Below are 23,357 nucleotides of genomic sequence, written 5' to 3'. Positions count from 1 at the left end.
CAAAGAATTCCAACAGGTTCATCAGGCAAGATTTTCCCTTACGGAAACCATGCTGACTTTGTCCTACCTTGTCCTGTGTCACCAAGTACTCAATAACCATTGACTCCAACATTTTACCAACCACTGAGGTCAGGCTGACTTGTCTGATTTCCTTTCTGCTGCCTTATCCTTTCTTAAGGAGTGGAGTGACATTTGCAATTTTCCAGTCCTCTGGCAGCATGGCAGAGTCCAATGATTTTTGAAAGATCATTTCTAATGCCTCCACGATCTCTAACAGACTCTTTCAGAATCCAAGGGTGCAGTCTTTACACATACCTAGCTGTTCTGGCCTCTGGAGGCACAATTTGTTTTGTATAAACATCACTTACTGTACTGAATCTGGTTGTTTTATATCATTTACTGCATGGGTTAATTTAGATTTCATTTTGAAGTACATGGTGGAGCAAGTACATGGTTATTTGCTCTTGAAACAGTAATATTTGTGACTCCTAAGTTTTGTTAGTATTGGTAAACATTTAGTAGATGTATTTTGAAGGAAGTATTATTTACCATTAACTGTTAGCAATGAGTTTACTCTTGTCTATACGACAAAGCTATAGTGTGCATATTAACTTGGTTGACACCAACTGTGAAAATAACCGGGATTATTAGTATATTCAGGCATGCTGCAATTCTGTATTCAACTTAATATATATTGTACTTAACTTTCTGCAGTAAGAAGATCCCATTAAAAACCCTGAAGAAAGCTTCCAGCTGGGATGATTTTTGAGGTGGTGTTTGCAGACATCTTTGCAGACACGCACTGTGAGGACAGTAGACAGGCAGTCTCTGATTCACTTTGGTTGTGAATGCAAGTATTTAACGACTCATCAACAGGCAGTTAGTTTGGTCTTTTAATGCAGTCACATCCAGAAAAGGCTGTATCCAGGTTAAAATTTAGGAAGCAGGATCACCGAGGTGGATACTTCTAATACGACCCAAAAGCACATACTACTTTCCAATTGTGCCTCAAGAGACACTGGACATGTTTGTAACATGTTGAAATGATCAATTCCAGTGCATCCCCTACGATTCAGGAATTGGGTGTGAGATACTCATTTCATTTCAGGGAGCTGGGTTGGATGACGACACAAAAGAAGTGGCCTATAATATACTGACAGACTTGACATCCACTGCACAGGCACTGCAGAACCTCACAGACAGTCCGCACAAAAAGAAATACTGAGATTTACAATGTAGTCCCATGGAATGCAGATAAAGCTGTACCATGGTACACAAACATCTCCAGCCCACACTCTCATCCTCACTCATTTCACTTACAGCTCCCTCTCCCCATCTGTGTACTGGAACAAACTTTACCCTACCCACCCGGCCTTGTCTTTTGACCCCCACAGTGCACATTCTAAGCTCTCAGTCACCCCATCCCTCACTCTATCACATCCTGCCCTCCCCTACTGGAACCTCTCTCACCATTTCACCCCACCAATCACTTTCTTGGGTCTTATTTCTCATCCTTTAACAGAACAGAAATGAGCTTGTGTCCTGTCCCACTGCTAATTCAGCTGTAACCACCTCAGGATCGGCCAGGAAACGTATCGAACGGAGACAGCTCGACGTACACCCCTCAGCAAGAGTAGTTCAGGCAGAATTAGCAGGACAATTGGAAAACAAAATGTTTCACAAAGCTACAATCTTCTTTCTGTCACCATAGCTCAATATTTGTGTTGTGTGACAAAAGGAGAGAGTTCGACCAGGCTTGCACCACGAACCACACCGGTTCCCAGGTAGTAGTACTGACCCATGACCGAACTTCACAGAAACACGGGGACTGTAGAACTTTGCGGCACAGATTTCCTCCGAAGGTTCGTGTGCTTCACTGAATTAATCCACGTGCCCTTAAATATGCCTCTGTGGTTCAATTGCCTGGAGCCATGATGAGAGAAAGGCTACGATGAAATCTGATCGTCTTCTCCCCATAAGAGCAACGGGCACAGGAGGAGGAAGTTTCATAAGATGACTGAGTTTGATGTCAATTCAATGACACGGCAGACCTCTCTTCCAGCTGAGCTTAAATGCCGATTGAGCGTAAAACCCTCTTCTCCTTTTCATTGAGGTGATGAGAAAATGGTGTGTAGCAGGGCTGCTGTGCAAATTGCCTGAGGTAATCTGTTAGGTAGGCCTGCAATTAAAAGGCAAGGTGAGAATGCATACACACCTGCATGCATGCACACAGACAGACAGACAGACAGACACACACACACACACACACAGTATTTACCACTTTAGCATACAGCACAATTCCTGATTTATGCACATATTTTTCCTTATCCATACTTTAACCCCTAACTTTATTTTTTATATAATTCTTTATTTTTAGTAATGACGAATTGTTTTTTTGTTGTTGGACGTCGTGCCCTGACCAACACACCACAGCAAATTCCTAAAGCATGTAAATGTATATGGTGAATAAAGTTGATCCACGATCCTGACAATCCATTCCACAGCAAGTAAGGATCTCTACTGCATGAAATATGCCATTCACAAATATAGATATACCAATTGTAATCCAACATTGTGCAGATGGCATGCTGACACAGCTGCTACCTCAGTTTTATTCTATTTTCATTATATTTAGAGATAACAGTGCGGAACAGAATCCTCTGGTCCAACAGCCTCACAGTTAGCAACCAATCCATTTTACCTCCACCTAATCACAGGAAGATTTACAACAACCAATTACCCCACTAAGTGGTACATCTTTGAAATGTGCAAGGAAACCAGAGCACCAGAGGAAACCCACGCAGTCACAGGAAGGACATACAAACTAGAAATAATTCGGAAGATGTGTAGGTGGTTGATGGTTGGGTTGAGTTCTTTTTTGATCTTGGTAATTTACAAGTAAATTGCCATAATCAGAGACGTACAAACTTCTTACAGATGATGTCAGGACTAAGCCATTTCTGCCCTGGGAAAAGGTCTCTGGTTGTCCACTTGATCTATGCCTCTTATCATCGTGTACACCTCTATCAAGTCACCTCATTCTTGTTCCCTTCAAAGAGAGAAATCCTAGCTCATTCAACCTATTCTCATAAGGCATACCGTCCAATCCAGACAACATCCTGGTAAATCTTCTCTGCATCCTAAAAACTTCTACATATTTCCTACAATAAATTCACACACAAAAAGCTCAAATTCTTGAGACATGATCTCACAAGAACAAAGCCATGCCCACGATCAATCTAACCCTTCCCTTCACAGCCCTCATTTCTCTATCATCCACATGCTTATCTAAGTTTCCTAATGTATCTGCCTCTATCAGCACACCTACCACTGAATAAATAAAAAACTATCTCTGAAATCCCACCCTGGGAAAAAGTCGCTGGCTGTCCACTCGATTTATACCTTTAATCACCTTACATACTTCTGTCAAGTCATCTCTCATCCTCCTTCACTCCAAAGAAAAAAAAACACTAGCTTGCTTAACCTGTCCAGCAAAATCCAAACCCAGCCATATGCTAGATGGACACGACAGCCACACAGCGCCTGCCAAATATCATCCAACACTTCTATGGTTGCTTTGACTATTGGCAAAATCCAGACCAATCCTGCAGACCTACAGAAACTACCTAGGTCTGCATGCTTTCTGTGGTACTGTTCCCAGATACCTCGCCTCGTTTATTACTGCCAATGGGATTAGCTTAGATGGGCACCTTTGTTCGCATGGATGAGTTGGGGCAAAGGGCCTGTTTCTGTGTTGTATTACTGTGGACAGCATGGTAGTGCAACTCTGTAAGATCAGGGTTCAATTCCTGCTGCTGTCTGTAAGGAGCTTGTACATTCTCCCCGTGACCGCGTGAGCTTCCTTCTACATTCCAAAGATGTAGAGGATAGGGTTAGTAAGTTGTAGGCATGCTATGTTGGCACCAGAAGCTTGGCGATATTTGCAGACTTCTTCAGCACAATCCTTGCTGATTTGATTTGACGTGAACAACACATTCCATCGTATGTTTTGATGTACACGCGGCATATAATGTTTAATCTTTAGCTCCCAGGCATCCGGCTTTGCCATTTTTTGATAAATCATCTCTCGTTTATCATTACAAATGGGTTTAGGTTGGATGGGCATCTTAGCTGGCAGGGAAGGGCTGGGCTGAGGGCCTGCCTCTATGACTATTTATCTTTTTTTTGTAAACAAGGACACAAGCCTTTTTGGGGAATAAAAATTATATCCTTTTTACTTATTTAGAGATACGGTGCAGAAAAGGCTCTTCTGGCCCTCCGAACCGCACCACCCCAGCAACTCCACAACCCCGATTTAACCCTAATCACAAACAATTTACATATTAACAGGTACGTCTTTGGACTGTAAGAAGCCCACAAATTCCATGGCGAGGATGTACAGTGATGCCTGGATTGAACTCCGAGGCCCCAAGCAGTAATAGCATCACGCTAACCGCTGTGCTACTGTGGTACCTCTGCCTTTGCCAAATAACACACTAAACAGCCATTTTATCCATTAACTGATTTGGCCTGTTTGTAATGATATTTTCCTACAGGTATTGCTCCTGACTATGGACTCCCCAGTTAGTCAGCCCCTAGAGCTCTTAATTCCCAAACCCAAATCTGCAATTCTTATTATCCTGGCACCAGACATGGGGAATCTCCCCTGCATTCATTAGCCCCTCCAGAATGAGAAAATGAATTTCAGAACAAAAAATCCACCTGTAATTATCAGGTACTAAAATTTACATAAACAGAAGGTGAAGCTTTGTAAGATAACGGTGAGAAGACATCTGAGTGTTGTGAGCAGTTTTAGGCCCCCTTTATAAGAAAAGGTGTGCTGGGATTGGAGAGGGTCCAAAGGAGATTCACGGGAATGATTCCAGGAATGAAACATATGAGGAGCGTTTGATGGCTCTAGGCCTGTACTTGCTGGAGCTTAGAAAAATGAGGGGGGGTATCATTGAAACCTGTCGAATATTGAGAGGCCTAGATAGAGCGGATGTGGAGAGGATGTTTCCTCTAGCGGAAGAGGCTTGGACCAGAGTGCACGGCCTCAGAATAGAAGGACGTTCATTTAAAAAAGAGATTAGGAGGAATTTCATTAGCCAGAGAGTGGTGAATTGGCACATACCGCTGTGGAGGCCGTCATTGGATACATTTAAGGCATAGTTTGATAGGTTATTGATTTGTCAGAGCAACAAAGGTTATGGGGAATGGGGTTGAGAGAGATAATAAATCAGCCATAATGGAATAAGCCTAATTCAGCTTCTGTGTCTAATGGTCTAAGAACACTCTACCTTATCTCATAATCATTCTCAGTTACCTGCAAATCAACTTGATATAAGGGATCCTTCAACATCTCTGGGTCATCTTCACTGTCATCATCATAATAGTCATCATCTATTAAAAAAAAACACACAGCACACAATTAGTAGCTTTACACAAGATGGAGATACGTCTCTACCAAAGGAGGTGTAAGGCACTCCTTCACTCCACTAGCCTGAAGATCACCCTTGGGCAAGGTGTAGCACCTACTTGGCTCCTTGATTAGGGTCATGCGAAACAACGGGAGCAGGTAGTGGATGGCTATATATTATATGCCGGTCCATATCACAAGTCCTGGAAGGCCGATGAAATCCAGGGCTATGCAGACAGCCACGACATAAAGCGCTTCTACGATGCCCTTAAGGCTGTATACGGACCCCAGTCCTCCGGCTTCTCACCCCTCCTCAACGCAGATGAGACGCAGCTGCTGACAGAGAAGAAGCAGAATCTGGATCGGTGGGCTGAGCACTTTAACAACGTCCTTAACCGCCCTGCCGACATCAACGACGAGGCCATTGCCCGCCTGTCCCAGGTAGAGATCAACAAGAACCTCGACACCCTCCCCACAGTAAATGAAGTCAGGAAGGCAGTGAAGCAACTCTCCTGTGGCAAAGCGCCGGGATCCGATGCAATCCCTGCTGAGGTATACAAAGCAGGAGGCCCTGTCATGATGCAAAAGCTGACTGTACTCTTCCAGTCCATGTGGAAAAAGGGACAGGTCCCGCAACAGCTGAAAGATGCCAGCATAGTCCACATCTACAAGAGGAAAGGCAACCGCCAGTCTTGCAACAACCACCGAGGCATCTCCCTCTTGTCCATTGCAGGGAACATTCTGGCCCGCGTCCTGCTCAACTGCCTTCTCCAACATCTTGAGCAAGGTCTGCTCCCAGAAAGCCAGTGCAGCTTCCGTGCTGAACATGGGACCGCGGACATGATTTTTGCTGCGCGCCAACTCCAGGAAAAATGCCAGGAGCAACACAGCGACCTCTTCGTGACCTTTGTCGATCTAACCAAGGCTTTCGATACAGTCAGCAGAGAAGGCTTGTGGAAGATCATGGAGAAGTTTGGCTGCCCCAGCAACTTCATCACAATCGTCTGGCAGTTCCACGACGGTATGATGGTGAAAGTTCTGGATGACAGCGACGAGTCGGAGGCCTTCCCAGTGACAAATGGCATCAAACAAGGCTGCGTTCTTGCCCCGACTCTGTTCAGTATGGTATTCTCTGCCATGCTGACAGATGCCTTCCGTAACTACGAAGAAGGAATCCACATCAGGTACAGGACTGACGGCAGGTTGTTCAACCTTAAGCTCCTGCAGGCAGTTACAAAGGTGCAAGAGACTGTCATCAGAGACTTCTTGTTTGCTGATGACTGCGCACTCAACGCCAGCACAGAGCAGGAGATGCAGTGTGAAATGGACTGCTTCTCACAAGCCTGCGACAACTTCGGTCTCACCTGGGCAGCGTACTCTCTCGCGCAGTGAACATAGACGCTGAGGTCAACAACAGGATTGCCAAAGCCAGCGCGGCCTTTGGGAGACTCCGTGAGAACGTCTGGGAGTGGAGAGGACTCAGCCTTACCACCAAGCTGAAGGTCTACTGTGCAGTGGTCCTTACCACCCTCCTTTACGCCAGCGAGACCTGGACTGTCTACAGCAGACACACCAAACAGCTCAACCACTTTCACCTGAGCTGTCTCCGCAGACTCCTCCACATCAGGTGGCAGGACAAAGTCCCCGACACGGAAATCCTGGAACGAGCTGGGCTCTGCAGCGTCTACACCCTCCTGCTGAAAGCCCAAGCCAGGTGAGCTGGACATGTGGTCAGAATGCCAGACAGCCGATTGCCTAAGCAGCTGCTGTACGGAGAACTGTGTCAGGGCAAGCGCTCAGTTGGGGGGCAGAAGAAACGTTTCAAAGACTGCCTCAAAGCGTCCCTCAAAGGCCTGGGTGTCGACATCAACACGTGGGAGACGCTTGCCCTCGACCGTCCAGCTTGGCGCAGCAAGATCACCACAGGAGCCCGTGCAGCTGAAGCCAGGCGCACCATCGAGGCGCAACGAAAGCATGCTGTGCGCAAGGCCCGAGCAGCATCCACCGTCACGACAGCACCCACCCACTTGTGTCCCACATGTGGGCGAGCCTTCAGGGCCCGGACTGGCCTCATCAGTCACCTCCGGACCCACAGCCACCAATCTCCCATTTGACTTTGAAGCCATGGTCATCTTTGACTATGAAGGACGAACAACAACAACAACATATGCTGGTCCATATCACAAGTCCTAGTTATGCAACCACTGATGCCAGGGGTCACCCGTCTTGTAAAGACACTGCCCAGAAGAAGACAATGGCAAACCACCTTTGGAGAACAATCACAGTCATGGAAAATCCATGATCGCCTACGTCATACAACATGGCACATGACGACGATGACCCAAGGTTAGATAACTCCGCCATAGATGGTTCCAAATCTGGCTGTGAAAGGAGAAGGGTTGGGCATACAGCTAGCAAACCCACCCCATAAGATCTCATCCCTGGGAGAGGAAGGATCTTTGCCTAGAAGACGTATGAAGTCATGTGGTGAAAGGCTGATCAAGCTTTGGCCCAGGACAGAGGACTCTGGCAAGCTGCTGTCAAGAGGCCTGAGCCCCAGGAGGGACTGGTGTTTTACTGAACAGTAAACAGCAGCAGAAGTGATAGATGCGGGTTTGACTGCAACAATTAAGAGAAGTTTAGGTAGTCCATGGAGGGAAGGGGTATGGAGCAGGTTGACAAGACTAGGCAGAATTAAAATTCAGCAGGGCCCAGATGGGCCCAGTGGCCTGCTTCTCTGCTGTAGTGTCTATGACTCTAACATCAGTAACTGCAGAAATCATCTCCTACATTTTACCATTAAATAAAGTCCACCATCATTAACAATGCTGAATGAGAGTGAAACGTATACACCCGGTTTAATTTATTTTGGTAAATTGAAGTAGTCTTTCATCATCAACACTGGTAGGTACAAATGTAGAGTGGAAAGCTTAGGTCTGCTTACACTGTAGCTAAGAGCAGCCAAGGACCGTCCGTTAACAATGCAAATGTTCAGCTGAATCAGCACAGAATGAGGTACCCATTTGTCTATGATAATAAAAAATGTCACAATGACTGGGTGCAGTTTAGAGGCAACAGCATCACAGAGCCAATGAAATCAGGTGGATTTCGAATTAACTTCATACAATGCTGTCAACGACGACTACATCTTCATTTTCATTGTAACATTCAAGATGTTACCTTCAAGATAGAAACTATGAGTAATTCAATACCTTCAAATCTTTGTAGTTTCTAACTTGCTGAAGTAGTGAAATCATTTCATTTTCACCCCCAGCCGTTTCTGGCCACTCCAAGCTTGAATGCTTGAAACTGCAGTGAGCAAAACCACTCTGAATTGACTTACTGCTATTTCTTGCCAACTATCAGCAACAAAAATCGCTGCTTTTTGAGCATAAACACACATGACTAACGTTGGTTAGAAACTGTTTGGCAATAGTCTCCTGTCCCAAATAAGCAAGGGGAAGGGAATCCCAGCTATTTTCTCAATTTATTTTTGTACTTTTGAGTTGTCCCAAATAAATGGCTGCCCTGATTAATCAATGGCCCAATTGCATTTTATTTTGTTGCTATCTTTCAGTGTCAGATTGAATATTAACTGTCAAGGCTAAATTCCTGCGTCTGTTTGCTTGCTAGTAACTTGTTTGGCAGTTTGTTATTGGTCTTTAAAATCAAAATAAGATTAAATTTGCATCCATCACACTAACAATTCAAGCCCTGAGTTGTAACCAATCACGGCATCTGCAGAGCAGAGAAAAATATGAAAGAGGACAAACTGCATGTCACTTCTTCTTTACTTCCCGTCACACTTGTTGGATCCGACTATTTAATTCTTAGATTAGACTGACTAATTGATATTTTCTTTGCAGGTAAATAATCTGTTTTTATTTTATAATTTACTTATATACAAGTAACTGCTTACTATGCTTCCTAGTGGTCAAAGTACGCATGTGCAAGTTTAATATGCCTCCAGTCATTACACAAAGTATAATTTTGGAAGGCTCTGGAAGCTTCTTTGTACTGCATTGTCTGAATGACGACTTTCTAATTGGTTAAATCTTAACTATAAAATTGAATAGAATTTTTCCTTATCTACGAGTATAAAATAGTGAAACACAAGGCAGCACCACCTTCATCTTAGTTCCTTTGTTTCTCTTGCTTAGCGGACCTCTAGGCCTCTATTACTGACCTTCGACTTTCTTGTGCTATATCATCACTTCATAAAACGACTGTGAAGCAACAAGTTTTCTGCCTCTTTCCTGATTTCTCAAAGAACCTTGGAATTCAACACATAAGAAATAACTCAGCAGGCCGGGCAGCATTGAGTTAAAGAGTACAGTCGACTTTTCGGGCCCAAGCACTTTGACATTTCCAACATCTGCAGATTTTCTCTTGTTTATACAAGAAAGATGCTGATCAGCAAGATCTGATCAGGAACTCAGCAGGTCTGGCAGCATCTATGAAAATGAATAAACAGTCAATGTTTCGGGCCTGGACTAGAAAGGAAGGGGAAAAACGCTAGAATAAAAAGGTGGGGTGGGGGGGGGGGGGGGAGGTCAGGAAGATAGCTAGGTGAGTAGGAAAGATAAAAGGCTGGAGATGAAGGAATCTGATAGGCAAGGTGAGAGAAGGACCATAAGAGAAACAGGAGGAAGAGGTGATAGGCAGGTGAGAGGGTAACAGGCCAGAGTGGGGAATAGAAGAAGAGGAGGGGGAGTGATTTTTTTGTTATCAGAAGGAGAAATCGATATTCATGCCATCAGGTTGGAGGCTACCCAGACAGAATACAAGGTTGTGCTCCTCTACCCTGAGGGTGACTTTATCCTGGTACAAGAGGATGTCATGGACAGACATGTTGGAATGAAAATGTTTGGTCTCCGGTAGGTCTACTTTTGGAATGGAGGTGCTTGACAAAGTAGTCCACCAATTTTCAAGGAGTCTAAGCAACGTAGAAGAGGCTGCATCAGGAGCACTGACACAATAGTTGGCCCAGCAGATTCACAGGTAAAGTGTGCCTCAGCTGGAAGGGCTACTTAGGGCCCTGAATGGAGATGTGGGAGGAGGTGAATGGGCAGATGTAGCACTTCGGCTGTCTGCAGGGCTAAGTGCCAGCAGGGAGATTAATGGGAGAGATGAATAGACAAGGGAATCGCACAGGGAGTGATCCCTGCAGAAAGCGGAGAGAGGGTTGGAAGTAAAGATATGTTTAGTGGTAGGATCCCTTTGGAGATGGTGGAAGCTGCGGAGGATGATGTGTTGGATGCAGAGGCTCATGGGATAGTAGGCAAGGAAAAGATGTTAAGGTGGCGAAAAGATGTGGCAAGTGCAGATGTTTGGAAAATGGAGATGCGGCTGAGGGCAACATCTGTGGTTGAGGAAGGGAAACCCCGTTCTTTGAAGGAGGACATCTCAGATGCCCTGGTAAGGAAAGCTGCATCTTGGGGACAGATGAGGCAGAGATGAAGGAACTGAGAAAAGAGAAAACAGTATTTTTACAAGAGACAGGGCAGGAAGAGGCCTAGTCAAAATAAGAGTGGGAATTGGTAGGTTTATAAAAGATGTCAGTTGACAGTTTGTCTCCAGAGATGGAGACAGAGAGATCAAGAAAGGGGAGGGAGAAGTCAGAAATAATCCAAGCCAATTTGAGGGCAGGGTAGAAGCGAGAGGAAAAGCTTTAAGAAACTGGGCTGGCTGGTGGCGCAATGACATCGGCGCCGGACCTGGGAGCGGAGGTTCCTGGGTTGGAAACTAGTCGGGTCCGCCCCCGAGTATGCTTTCCATCCATGCCGGGTTGAGTGTCGAGAACGCAACTCGACCTTGCAAAATAAAGGGAAAATACTGCGAAAATGTCTGTGTGAGGAGTGGCGCGCCACAGTCTCTCTCTCTTTCACTCCGTGCCTTGTAAAAGCCAAGAAAAAGACATCATCACGGACGCACGCACAGACATGCAGACGCGCATGCATGCACAGACTCGCACACACGCCAAATAAAAAACTTCACAGACTCGCACACACGCCAAATAAAAAAACTTTAAGAAACTGACAGCCTCAGCATGGGTGCATGAATTAGCACCAATGCAATGGAGGAAGAGCTGGGGAGCATTAACAGGAAAGCACGGAACATGAACTGTTCTACACAGCCAACAAAAAGGCAGGCATAGCTGGGGCCATGCAGGTGCCCATGGCTACCCCTCAAGTCTGCAGAAAGTGGAAGGAGCCAAAGGAAAAACTGTTGAGAGCGAGAACCAGTTCTGCCAGACAGAGGAGGCTGGTGGTGGAGGGGAACTAGTTGGTTCTTTTATTGAGAAAGAAATGGAGAGCTTTAAGGCCTTCTTGATAGGGGATAGGGACTGAAAATTCATGGTGAAATGAGGCCGTGAGGGACAGGGAATTAAAAGCTACCGAGGAGATAGCCAGTGTGAGAAATCTCAGGGATGCAGGTGGGAAAGGACTGAACCAAGGGGAGTAGAACAGGGTCAAGGTATGAGGACACGAGTTCAATGGTTTCTGGATCGTAGGAGGTAAAAGCAAACAATGTAGATAAGGAAACTATGAGTTTGGTGGCAGTGGATGGCAGTTCTTCAAAGTTAACGAGGTCAGTGATGGTGTCGGAGAGTTTTCTGATGGTTGGGAGTGAGGCCTTCTTCAAGGGGCAGCTATGAGGAGCTGTCTGAGATTTGCCGCTCGGCCTCAGCGAGGTAGAGGTCAGTCCGCCACAATACAACAGCAGCCCCTTTGTCTGCGGGTCTGAACAGATGGGATTCGAGCGGAAAGAGTGGAGGGCAGTGCCTTCAGAATGGTTAAGGTTCATGGAAGAGAGAGGAGTGTTGAAGTTGAGCTGGTCAAAGTCTTATGGGCAATTCAAGATGTAAAGATCCAAAGCAGACAGAGAACCAGAGCGGGGTGTCCGAGAAGACGGGAGAAGGGGTCATCAGTGCAGGGTGTGGAGTTCTTGCAAAAGAAGTGGGATTGGAGATGGAAGAAGATCCCATGTTGTGGTGAGTGCAGAACTGAGGTGCGGGTGACGGGGAACAAAGATAAGGCACTTACTGAGGCTGAGGACAGCACATTCTGCCTCAGAGAGGGGAAGGTTGGAGGTAAGAGAGTTGGTGACTCTAGAGGAGACAGGAGGGTTGGGGTGTTTAGGGAAGGCGTGGTAGGAGGAAGGTGGAGACTCCAAGGACCCAAGAAGTGATGATGGAGGAGACATGGCGCTGCAGAGTGGTGGTGAGGGAAGGGGAGCGGCCAGTGAGGACAGACTTGGCCTGGAGGTACTAGCAGTTGAGGATCCAGGCTGGAGCTGGAGCTAGAAGCTGCACAATTTGCTGTCTGTTTGATTCGATGTCCTGATGAAAGGAAATGGCCCTATCTCACCATTCTGCCAGTTTCTATTATTGTGTATACTCGATACACAAGTATATACACCATCATCAAGAATATCTATGTTCCATCATCAGACCGCATTTCAGGAACTCTGACCACTGGCCATCCTCCTCCTACCTGCATACAAGCAGCGTCTAAAAAGTAAGGCAGTAGAGGGAAGGATAACAAAGAGGTGGTCACTGGAGTGTTTGGGACTGCTTTGAGTCAGCAAACTGAGCCATGTTCAAAAATGCATGGAACATAGAGCTTAGAAAAATAGAGGGCTATGGGTACCCTAGGTAATTTCTAAAGTAAGTACATGTTCGGCATAGCATTGTGCTGTAGGTTTTCTATGTTTCTATGATGCATCAGAGGAACTGAATGAATATTCCACAATTGTCATAGACAGTTGTGGATGTCTATATCCATAAAATCATCCAGAGTCTTCCCTAACCAGAAGTCGTGGATGAACATGGATGAGGGGTAAAAGATAGGGTAAATGCAAGCAGGCTTTTTCCACTGAAGTTGGGTGGGACTACAACTACAGATCATGGGTTAAGGGTGAAAGGTGAAATGCTTAAGGACAACATGAGGGGGAACTTCACTCAGAGGGTGCTGAGAGTGTGGAATGAGCTGCCAGTGTAAGTGGTGGATGTGGGTTTCATCTCAACATCCAAGATACTTGGATTGAAGGGGTGAGGAGGGTTATTGTTCCAGTGCAGGTCACTGGGACTAAGCAGATTAATAGTTCCGCATGGACTAAACAAGTCAAAGGGCCTGTTTCTGTGCTGTAGTATTCTATGATTCTAACCAAGAGATCTTCAATTTGCTGAGGGCTAGGTCAGTGGTGTTCAGGTCTGGTGACCAACGAAAGCACAGGATCCAGGTATGACCTCCGGATCCAGAAAGCCATCTCACATCTGAAAAGGCAACGGAGACATATGTATACATTGGAGGTACCTCATTACAGCTGAACATTTACGTAACAGGGAATCTTTGATCTGGTCTGCTCTCAGAAGACCTCCCCCTCACCCTCTCACAGCTGTCTGTGGCAATGAATTCCACAGAGTCAACATCCTCGGATTCTGCAGGGAGCGCTCATGGAGCGAAGTCGCTTCTCGCTTCGCTCCATTCCCGTTATCTTTTTTAACCTATGATCTCCTTGATCTAATCAATTTTATCCACACCAGAAGATTTACTTTATCTTACTGATTTTTTCTTAAATTGCAACTCTGGAATTTAAAGAAATGAGTACAAGATCCAAAGCCAAAGATGGGAAAGATTCTGACGGGAACGGAGGAAAAAAGAAAGGTGACTCTAAACAAACGGAGCTATCTTATGAGGTTATGATGAAGTTTCTAAAGGAAAAGTTCGAGGAACAACGGCAAAATTTATCTGAAAGTTTATCTGATAAATTTGAACAACAACGTCAAAGCCTTAATGAAGATTTAAAATCAATCACGGAATCTCTGAAATCCCTGGATTGTGAAGTTCAAAAACATCGAAGTAAAATCTCTGAACTGGATATTAAATTTCAGAAGACGGACTCAAAAGTCGAGAACTTAGAGCAGAATTTAGCTTCGACTATTAAACAACTGCAACATTTTAAATCCAAAGTCATCGATCTTGAAAATCCATCGAGAAGACAAAACTTACGTATAATTGGTCTACCCGAGGATGTTGAGGATGGAGACCCTTCAATATTCTTTGCTCAACTTTCAAAGGATACGTTCAGTTTTTCCCAACGAGCCTCCATTACTTGACCGTGCCCACCGTATACCGCGGTCAAAGTCGACATCGGCTGTATCCAAACCGAGACCAATTATTCTTCGTTCCCATTATGTTAATGTTAAAGAACAGCTTCTCCAGACTGCTCGTCGACAAGGGATGATTAAGTATTGCCAGCATTCCTTCAGGATAGTTCAAGATTACAGTCCTGAAGTGATGAAGGAGCGACTGACTTTTAATCCTCTGATGTCGGAATGTTACCAAAAAGATCTCAAACCGGCATTACTGTATCCTGCACGTCTCAAAATTTCTCTTCCTGATGGATCTCGTCACGTCTTCCATTCCATAACCGCCGCTCGAAGCTTTTTGGACGATAACTACCCATCTGACACAGACATCCTCTCTTAATTAATGTTCGGTGCTCTCAGTATCAGCTTTTTTTTCCTGGTGTTTTTTAAAAAAAAATAAACCTTCTACTACCGTACAACGAAGGTTTTTTATAAGCTCAAGATTTTTGTTTTGTGCTTACTACTATAGTTATTACATTACAACTTATATAAAATAGCTATTTCTTGCGAATAACGTTACTTTCTTTTAGTTAATTTTCCCTTAACTTTTTGTTTTCCGATATTATCACTAATGATATTATTACTAATGATATTATTACTGACAATCATTTTCAGTTATATGTTCTTTATTTTTGTTTCTGTACAATTAAAATGGCGATTGGTTTTTCTTTTTGCATAATCTCCTTTGTTCTTTTTGGGACGCCATGTTCTTATGTTTCTTCTTCCCATAATCCCCTTTTTTGGAAGCGATATTTTATTTACTCTCATTTATAATCAACTAATCATACATATTGATACTAACTTTTTCTTATTTATGTATCTTAGTAATTATACTATGTAGATTATTTTAGTATAGTGTTTAATTTTTTTTATATATATGTTTCTGAGGGGTCATCTATATAACATATATCTTTGAAGTTGCCTCCTGCAGAAATGGGGTTAGAGTTAGTATTAGTTCTTTCTTCAACCTTTTCTGGCTTAGTTCGGGGCTCTTGGGGATGGTGGGTGGGTAGTCTTTTACTTTTTTAATTTTTTCTATTGGGCTGATTTAGGACTACAAAGATGTCTGCAGTGTCGGGATTTCCAGTTCCTCTCTGATCATGTATTCCTCTTCCGATTTCATGAGTTCACAGTATGGCTAACCCTTTACTCACCAAAGGGTTAATCTTAAATTATGGCTCACATTATTAATTTTGTCTCTTGGAATACAAATGGTTTAAACCATCCAATAAAACAGAAAAAAGATTTTCAAAGTATTCCAAACACTGAATGCTAATATTATTTTTGCACAAGAAATTCATGTAAGGAAAGAGGATAATCAACGCTTGTTTAAGTTCTGGAAAGAAGAAAAATATCATTCAAACTCCCAAGCCAAAATTAAAGGTGTTCCAATTTTTATAGATTCCTCAATTACATTTATTCATCAAGACATTATCTCAGATCCTAATGGCAGATTTTTGTTAATCATTGGGTTACTTTTTAATAAAAAGGTTGCTATGGTTAATGTTTATGCTCCGAATGTGGATTATCCTGAATTTTTTAAACACATATTCACTTCCTTTCCTACCTTAAACGAGTATATGTTGATAATGGGCGGTGACTTTAATTTATGTTTGAATCCCATGTTGGACAAGTCCAGCTTTACCGAATAAGTCGGCTACTCTTATTAACTCTTTTATGTTTGACTCTGGGATTTCAGAGATTTAGAGATTTCTACACTCAAACGATAAAGAATTCTCATTCTTTTCACATGTTCATCGTTCTTATTCTCGAATTGACTTTTTTTTATTGACTCTCGATTAATCCCATCTGTAATTGATTGTAATTATGACATTATTGCCATTTCAGATCATCCTCCAATGAAACTTTCTATTAAGTTAACAGATACTTCTTGTACTAATAGACAATGGCGATTTAACCCTATTTTGCTTCAAGACTTGGACTTTGTCAAGTTTATAAAGGAACAGATTGATTTCTTCTTTTCAATTAATACTACGGAAGAAGTTTCCAATGGAACAGTTTGGGACGCTTTTAAAGCTTATATCCATGGTCAGATTACTTCCTATTCGGCTGGTTTGAAGAAACGTGCTAAGAATGAAATACTCTTGTTGGTTGATAAAATTAAAGAAATTGATAAAAAATATGCTATTTCTCCCAGTAAGGAGCTGTACAAACACAGAGTTGAACTTCAATTGGAACATAGCTTACTATTAACATCCTCAACTGAAAATTAATTAATGAGAACCAGAAGTGATTTTTATATTCATAGTGATAAATCCACTAAATTATTGGCTAATCAATTGAAATTTGCTTCAGTTAAACGTCAAATTACTAAGATTTGCAAACACGATGATACTTTGACAGTAGATCATGATGGGATAAACAAAACCTTTCAAGAATTTTATACCTCTTTATATCACTCTGATTTTCCTCATGATTTTTTTTTAAGTAAACTGAATTTTCTGAGATTATCACCCGAAGATTGATCATTAGAAACTCCTATTACAGAGGAAGAAATAATAACTGCAATCTCATCATTGCATTCTGGTAAAGCACCCAATCCGGATGGGTTTACAGTGGAATTTTTAAAATCCTTTTCCTCTATTCTCTCTCCGTGGTTGTCTAGAATATTCAAAGAAGCAATCAGTTTAGGTAAATTACCACAATCGTTTTATGAAGCCTCTATTTCCTTAATTCTTAAAAAGAATAAATATCCTACTGATTGTGCATCATACAGACCGATATCTCTTTTGAATGTAGATTCAAAAATTTTAGCAACTAGGTTAGAGAAGGTATTACCTCAATTTATATCTATGGATTTAATTTAATTTAACTGGATTTATTAAAAATCATTATTCATCCTTTAATATTAGGAGGTTAATGAATATTGCTTATACCCCTTCACTTATTACCCCGGAATGTATTATCTCATTAGATGCTGAGAAAGCTTTTGACAGAATTGAATGGCCTTATTTATTTAGTGTGCTTGAGAAATTTAATTTTAGTTTGACATTTATATCTTGGATTAAATTGTTATATTATTCCCCGGTAGCTTCAGTTTGTACTAATAATCAAAGATCTCCCTTTTTTTGTCTTTTTCGTGGTACTAGGCAAGGATGCCCTCTTAGTCCTTTACTATTTAATATCGCTCTTGATCCTTTAGCAATTGCTATCTGTGACTCGCCCAATATTTTTGGTATTACCCGCGGAAACGAAATACATAAATTATCACTATATGTAGATGATTTGTTATTATATATCTCTAATCCGGAGAAGTCAATTCCTGCTATTCTAGCTTTGTCGGCTCAATTTAGTAATTTTTCTGGCTACAAATTGAATCTTAATAAGAGTGAATTATTTCCCCTAAATAAGCAGGTACCTATTTATGGATGTTTACCATTTAAATTGGTTACTGACTCATTTATATATTTAGGGATAATAATTACGAAAAAGTATAAAGACTTATTTAAAGCTAATTTTTTACCTTTAATTGATCAGATTAAACTTTTGTTTACTAAATGGTCACCAATTTCTTTGTCTTTGATTGGTCGAATTAATGCTATTAAGATGATTATTTTGCCCAAATTTCTATATGTATTTCAATCGGTTCCAATTTTTATCCCAAAGTCTTTTTTCGATAATGTTGATCCAAAAATTTCCTCATATATATGGCAGAACAAAAATCCTAGGCTAGGTAAAAGGTATTTACAGAAATCTAAAAAGGATGGGGGGCTCGCCCTCCCGAATTTTAGATGTATCTTTAAATCCACATTGGGTAAATCTTGAATGTAATTCATCACAAGGGTCTTCTTTGGGTTCGGTTTTAGGAACTTCGCTTCCTTTTATTTCTTCTAAATTGTATAAACAAATGAATAATCCAATAGTTAAGCATACTTTACGTATATGGTTTCAATTCCGAAGATGTTTTGGGTTCAATTTATTTTAGCAAGTCCTATTATATCTAATTTCCTTTTTCAACCTTCCACTATGAATCAAGCTTACTTTGATTGGAAAACCAAAGGTATAGTACGTTTTTGTGATTTATTTTTGGATAATTGTTTCATGTCCTTTGATCAACTTTCTAATAAAGATAACTTATCCAGATCTCACTTTTTTAGATACCTACAGATTAGAAACTTTTTAATTACTGCTTCTCCTAATTTTCCACACTCATATCCAATGGATACTTTGGAAAAAATTTTAGATCTAAATCTCTCTCAGAAAAGTGTTGTAGCAATTATTTATAACATAATTATGAATTTATGTCCTGATGTTTCCAATAAAATTAAAGCTGATTGGGAAAGAGAACTTAAGATTATTATACCGATTGAAAAATGGGAAAAAATTCTTCAATTGGTTAATTCATCCTCTATATGCGCTAAACATGTGTTGAAGTAGTTTAAAGTTTAAAGTAGTGCACAGGGCTCATATGTCCAAAGATAAACTACCTCGTTATTATTCTTATGTTAATCCTATATGTGATAGATGTCATTCTGAGATAGCCTCTTTAACTCACATGTTTTGGTCATGTCCTTTGTTGGAAAAATATTGGAAAGATATTTTTGATATTATTTCAACGGTTTTGAATACAGACTTACAACCTCATCCAATTACTGCTATTTTTGGATTACCAATGATAGACTCAAATCATTGACCTCTTCAGCACGCCGGATGATTGCATTTCTTACTTTAATGGCTAGAAGATCCATTTTGCTGAATTGGAAAGAGATTAACCCTCCTACTGTATTTCACTGGTTTTCACAAACTATGTTGTGTTTGAATTTGGAAAAAATTAGAAATGTGGTTTATGACCCTTCCATTAAATTTGAAAAACTTGGAGGCCATTTATTCAGCATTTTCATATGATGTAATTTGACCATTTCCAAACTTATTTTACTCCTGTGTACTGTTGGTTGAGAGGAATGGAGTCGTCGACACTAAGGTTTTCTTCTCTTTCATTTTTACGTTGTTAGAATTGCCCAAGTCTTTTCAGTTTAGTTGACTAATTCTGTTTAGTTTGTTTTTTTTTCTTTTTCATGATTTTTCTCCAGTTTTTTTTTGTCCTGTATTATTCATTGTTATCCTACGTGATTGGGAGTTTTGTCAATTTATACTATTTGGTTTTATAATTACTCATTTTAAGTATAACAATGTATTTCCAACAATTTGTATTATTGCTATGTTATGTTTATATTTTATGAAACTAATAAAAAGATTGAAAAAGAAAGAGAAAGAACACCCTCTAGAAATTTTTCATCTCTGTTCTAAAGGGATGTCCTTCTATTCTGAGGCTGTACTCTGGTCATAAACTCCCCCACTACAGAAAACATGCTATCCAAGCCCACTCTATCTAGGCCTTTCAATATTCAGTAGGTTTCAATGAGATTTCCCCCTCCCCCATTCTTCTAAACTCCAGTGTGTACAGGTTCAGAGCCAGCAAACATACTTCAATACATTAACACTTTCATTCCAGGGACCATTCTCACAAACTTCCTCTGGACCCTCTCCAATACCAGTATATTTTTTTCAAGTTCAGTTTATTGTCACTTAACCGTATACATGTATACCCCCAAACAAAACCATATTCCTCTGGACGAAGGTGCACAACACAGTACACATCACTCACACACATAACACATAAAGTAACAATACTGCAAATAAATTAACAAATAATAAGGTGCAGATACAAGTTAAAAAGTAAACTGTATAATGCTACTGGCATTTCATACATGGTGGCAAGGAGTTCGGTAGTCTTTCAGCCTGGGAGAAGGAGCTGCTTCCCATTCTAACAGTTCTTGTCCTAATACTACAGTATCTTCTGGCTGATGGGGGGCGGGGAGGGGTCAAAGAGATTGTTGGACGGATGACAAAGGGCCCAAAACTGCTCACAGTGCTCCAATTTCAATTTGACCAACAACTTATAAAGACTCAGCTAAATCGCCAATTGGACCCTGTGGCTGGAGTAATATGGCTGAAAGAACACTGGCTGGATTGTGGAGTGACTGTTAATAGGCCAGTTTCTGAGGTCAGAGCTGAGAAAAAAGGTGCACATGTTTGGCACCCTCCCCATGATGGAAAGAGCCTAAGAGATAAGTGCTACAGCATGCAGAGCAAAAACAATGTTTAATGAGATGATGACATAAGGGGCAACCAATGATGGAGTCCTGGGATATTCCAGAGGTAACCACGTACATTCTCTTTCTCTCAATGTGCTTACACCTCTCTCTTCCTTCCTGACACCTCCCCCACCCCACCCCCATGGGCATCATAGTGGATAATTTGTACGTCTAATATGCAGGTACAGGTGTCCCCCGCTTTTTGAACGTTCGCTTTACAAAACCTTGCTGTTACAAAAGACCTACATTAGTTACCTGTTTTCGCTAAAAGAAGGTGTTTTCACTGTTACAAAAAAAGGCAGCGCGCGATAAAAGGCAGTCAAGCTCCTCCCCCGGAACTGCATTCTAGCCGGCATTGCTTAAACACGTACCTGTGAGCATCTGTGCATTATGTCCATTTATTTTGAGCATCCGTTAGCAAGATGAGTTCTAAGGTATCGGAAAAGCCTAAAAGAGCTCGTAAGGGTGTTACACTTAGCATAAAATGAGACATAATTAAGTGTTTCGATCGTGGTGAACGAAGTAAGAACAAATTGAGTCTGGCTTGTGGAATTTGACGAAGATGATGTTGAAGAGGTTTTGGCATCCCATGACCAAGAACTGATAGATGAAGAGCTGATGCAATTGGAAGAGGAAAGGATAACAATCGAAACCGAATTTCGGCTTTTTTCTTAAAGATGTGCTGGGTGCGCCCCTGCATGCTTCGCGGATCGGTATCATTCCTCGGCCTGGAGGTTGGGGACTACTGCACCACCCCATCCTCCGATGACTCAGCCTAACACACCATCATCGGTGTGCTCAGCGCTCTCTTCCCGGTTCCGGTAAGTGATACTACACTGGACATACATTATTTCTACTTTATATAGGCTGTGTATTTATCATATCATTCCTGCTTTTACTACATGTTACTGTTATTTTAGGTTTTATGTGTTACTTGGCATGATTTGGTAGGTTTTTTTTGGGTCTGCGGACGCTCACAAATTTTTCCCATATAAATAAATGGTAATTGCTTCTTCACTTTACAATATTCCGGCTTACAAACCGTTTCACAGGAACGCTCTACCTTCGGATGGTGGGGAAACCTGTACACAAAGTAATTCCAAAAACCAACAGATCAGATCACCTCATTATAGGAAGGATGTGGAAGCTTTAGAGAGGATACAGAAGAGATTTACCAGAATGCTGCCTGGATTAGAAAGCATGTCTTGTGAGGAAAGGTTCAGTGAACTAGGGTTTTTGTCTTTGAAGTGAAGGGGAATGAGAGGTGACTTGATAGAGGTATACAAGATGATAAGAAGCATAGATTGAGTGGACAGGCAGAAATGGTTTATATGGGGGGGATCAGTTTTAAGATAATTGGAGGAAAGCATGGGGGAGGGGTTGATGTCAGAGTTTGCTTCTTTTTTTTTAACACACACAGAGTTGTGGATGCACTGCCGGGTGTGTTGGTAGAGGCAGACACATCAGGGGCATTTAAGAAACTTCTAAAGGCACATGGATAGTAGAAAAATGGAGATCTTAAAGTAGGTTAAGAGATCAGAACAATCTTGTACTGTGCTGTAGTGTTCTACGTTACTGAATCCTGTTGACTCCATTTCTGGAGTACTGCATACAGCACTGAACTCTTTATTTGACGAAGGATGTAAATGGATAGAACGCAGTAGAGAGAAGACTTCCTAGGCTTATTCCTGCAATGGATAGAAACATAGGGAAGTGAGGCTTCTAGCCACGCAAGTTTAGAAGAATGTGAAGGTCTTTCACTGAAACATCCTAATACAGTGCATTCCAGTTAATTGGGCCATTGGTTAATCAGGCCAGCTGCCTATTTGGGACAACTCTTAAAGAACAAAAACAAATTGACAAAATAGCTGGGCTTCCCTTTGTTTATTTGGGACACTATGCCACTTAATTGGGTAGACTGTTGACGAACAGTTTCTAACTAATGTCAGTTGCGTGGCCATTAGTTACTATATTGAAACGTATAAAATCCTAAAGGGATTGGACAGGCTAGATGCAGGAAGATTGTTCCCGCTATTGGGGAAGTCCAGAACGAGGAGTCACAGTTTGAGGATAAAGGAGAAGACTTTTAGGACCGAGATTAGGAAAAACTTCTTCACACAGAGAGTGGTGAATCTGTGGAATTCTCTGCCACAGGAAACAGTTGAGGCCAGTTCATTGGCTATATTTAAGAGGGAGTTAGATATGGCCCTTGTGGCTAAAGGGATCGGGGGTATGGAGGGAAGGCCTGTACAGGGTTCTGAGTTGGATGATCAGCCATGATCATACTGAATGGCGGTGCAGGCTCGAAGGGCCGAATGGCCTACTCCTGCACCCATTTTCTATGTTTCTATATTGCACTGAGAGCAAACAGCTTATAAATCGCATCAGTTGCATGTGTTTGTGTTCAAAAAGCAGTAAACTGCTTTGCTCGCTCTTCTTTCAAGCATTCAGGCTTGGAGATGCCAGAAATAGCTGGGAGTAACAAGTAGTGAACAACAAAGAATTTAAAGGCATTGACAATCATCCTGAATATTACAATGACAATGAAGATTTGGAAGATACCATTGCCAAAAACACTGTTTGAAGGGAGCCTTTTATCTGTACTAGGTGTTTGCGCTGATTTTGTTCATTTACAATCAAAGAATACACTGCATTGATTCCTCTGTTA

The 23,357-nt window shown here is 41.8% G+C and overlaps 1 protein-coding gene across 1 annotated transcript in view; it reads right to left on the bottom strand.

Moving 5' to 3' along the window:
• Positions 1 to 879: 879 nt before the first annotated feature.
• Positions 880 to 23,357, bottom strand: part of ipo9 (importin 9) — a 169,329-nt gene continuing 146,851 nt past the window's right edge. Inside the window, exons 23-24 of the mRNA XM_072278524.1 lie at positions 5,327 to 5,403; positions 880 to 2,179 (exon numbers count right to left, since the gene is read on the bottom strand). Coding sequence (XP_072134625.1) covers positions 2,069 to 2,179; positions 5,327 to 5,403 — 188 coding nt within the window. The 3' untranslated portion in view covers positions 880 to 2,068. The remainder of the gene's footprint in view (positions 2,180 to 5,326; positions 5,404 to 23,357) is intronic.

Source organism: Mobula birostris, chromosome 14 (assembly GCF_030028105.1).
Source record: "Mobula birostris isolate sMobBir1 chromosome 14, sMobBir1.hap1, whole genome shotgun sequence".
NCBI lineage: Eukaryota > Metazoa > Chordata > Chondrichthyes > Myliobatiformes > Myliobatidae > Mobula > Mobula birostris.
Note: the sequence above shows the minus strand (reverse complement) of the source record. Positions and strands in the feature narration are given on the sequence as shown.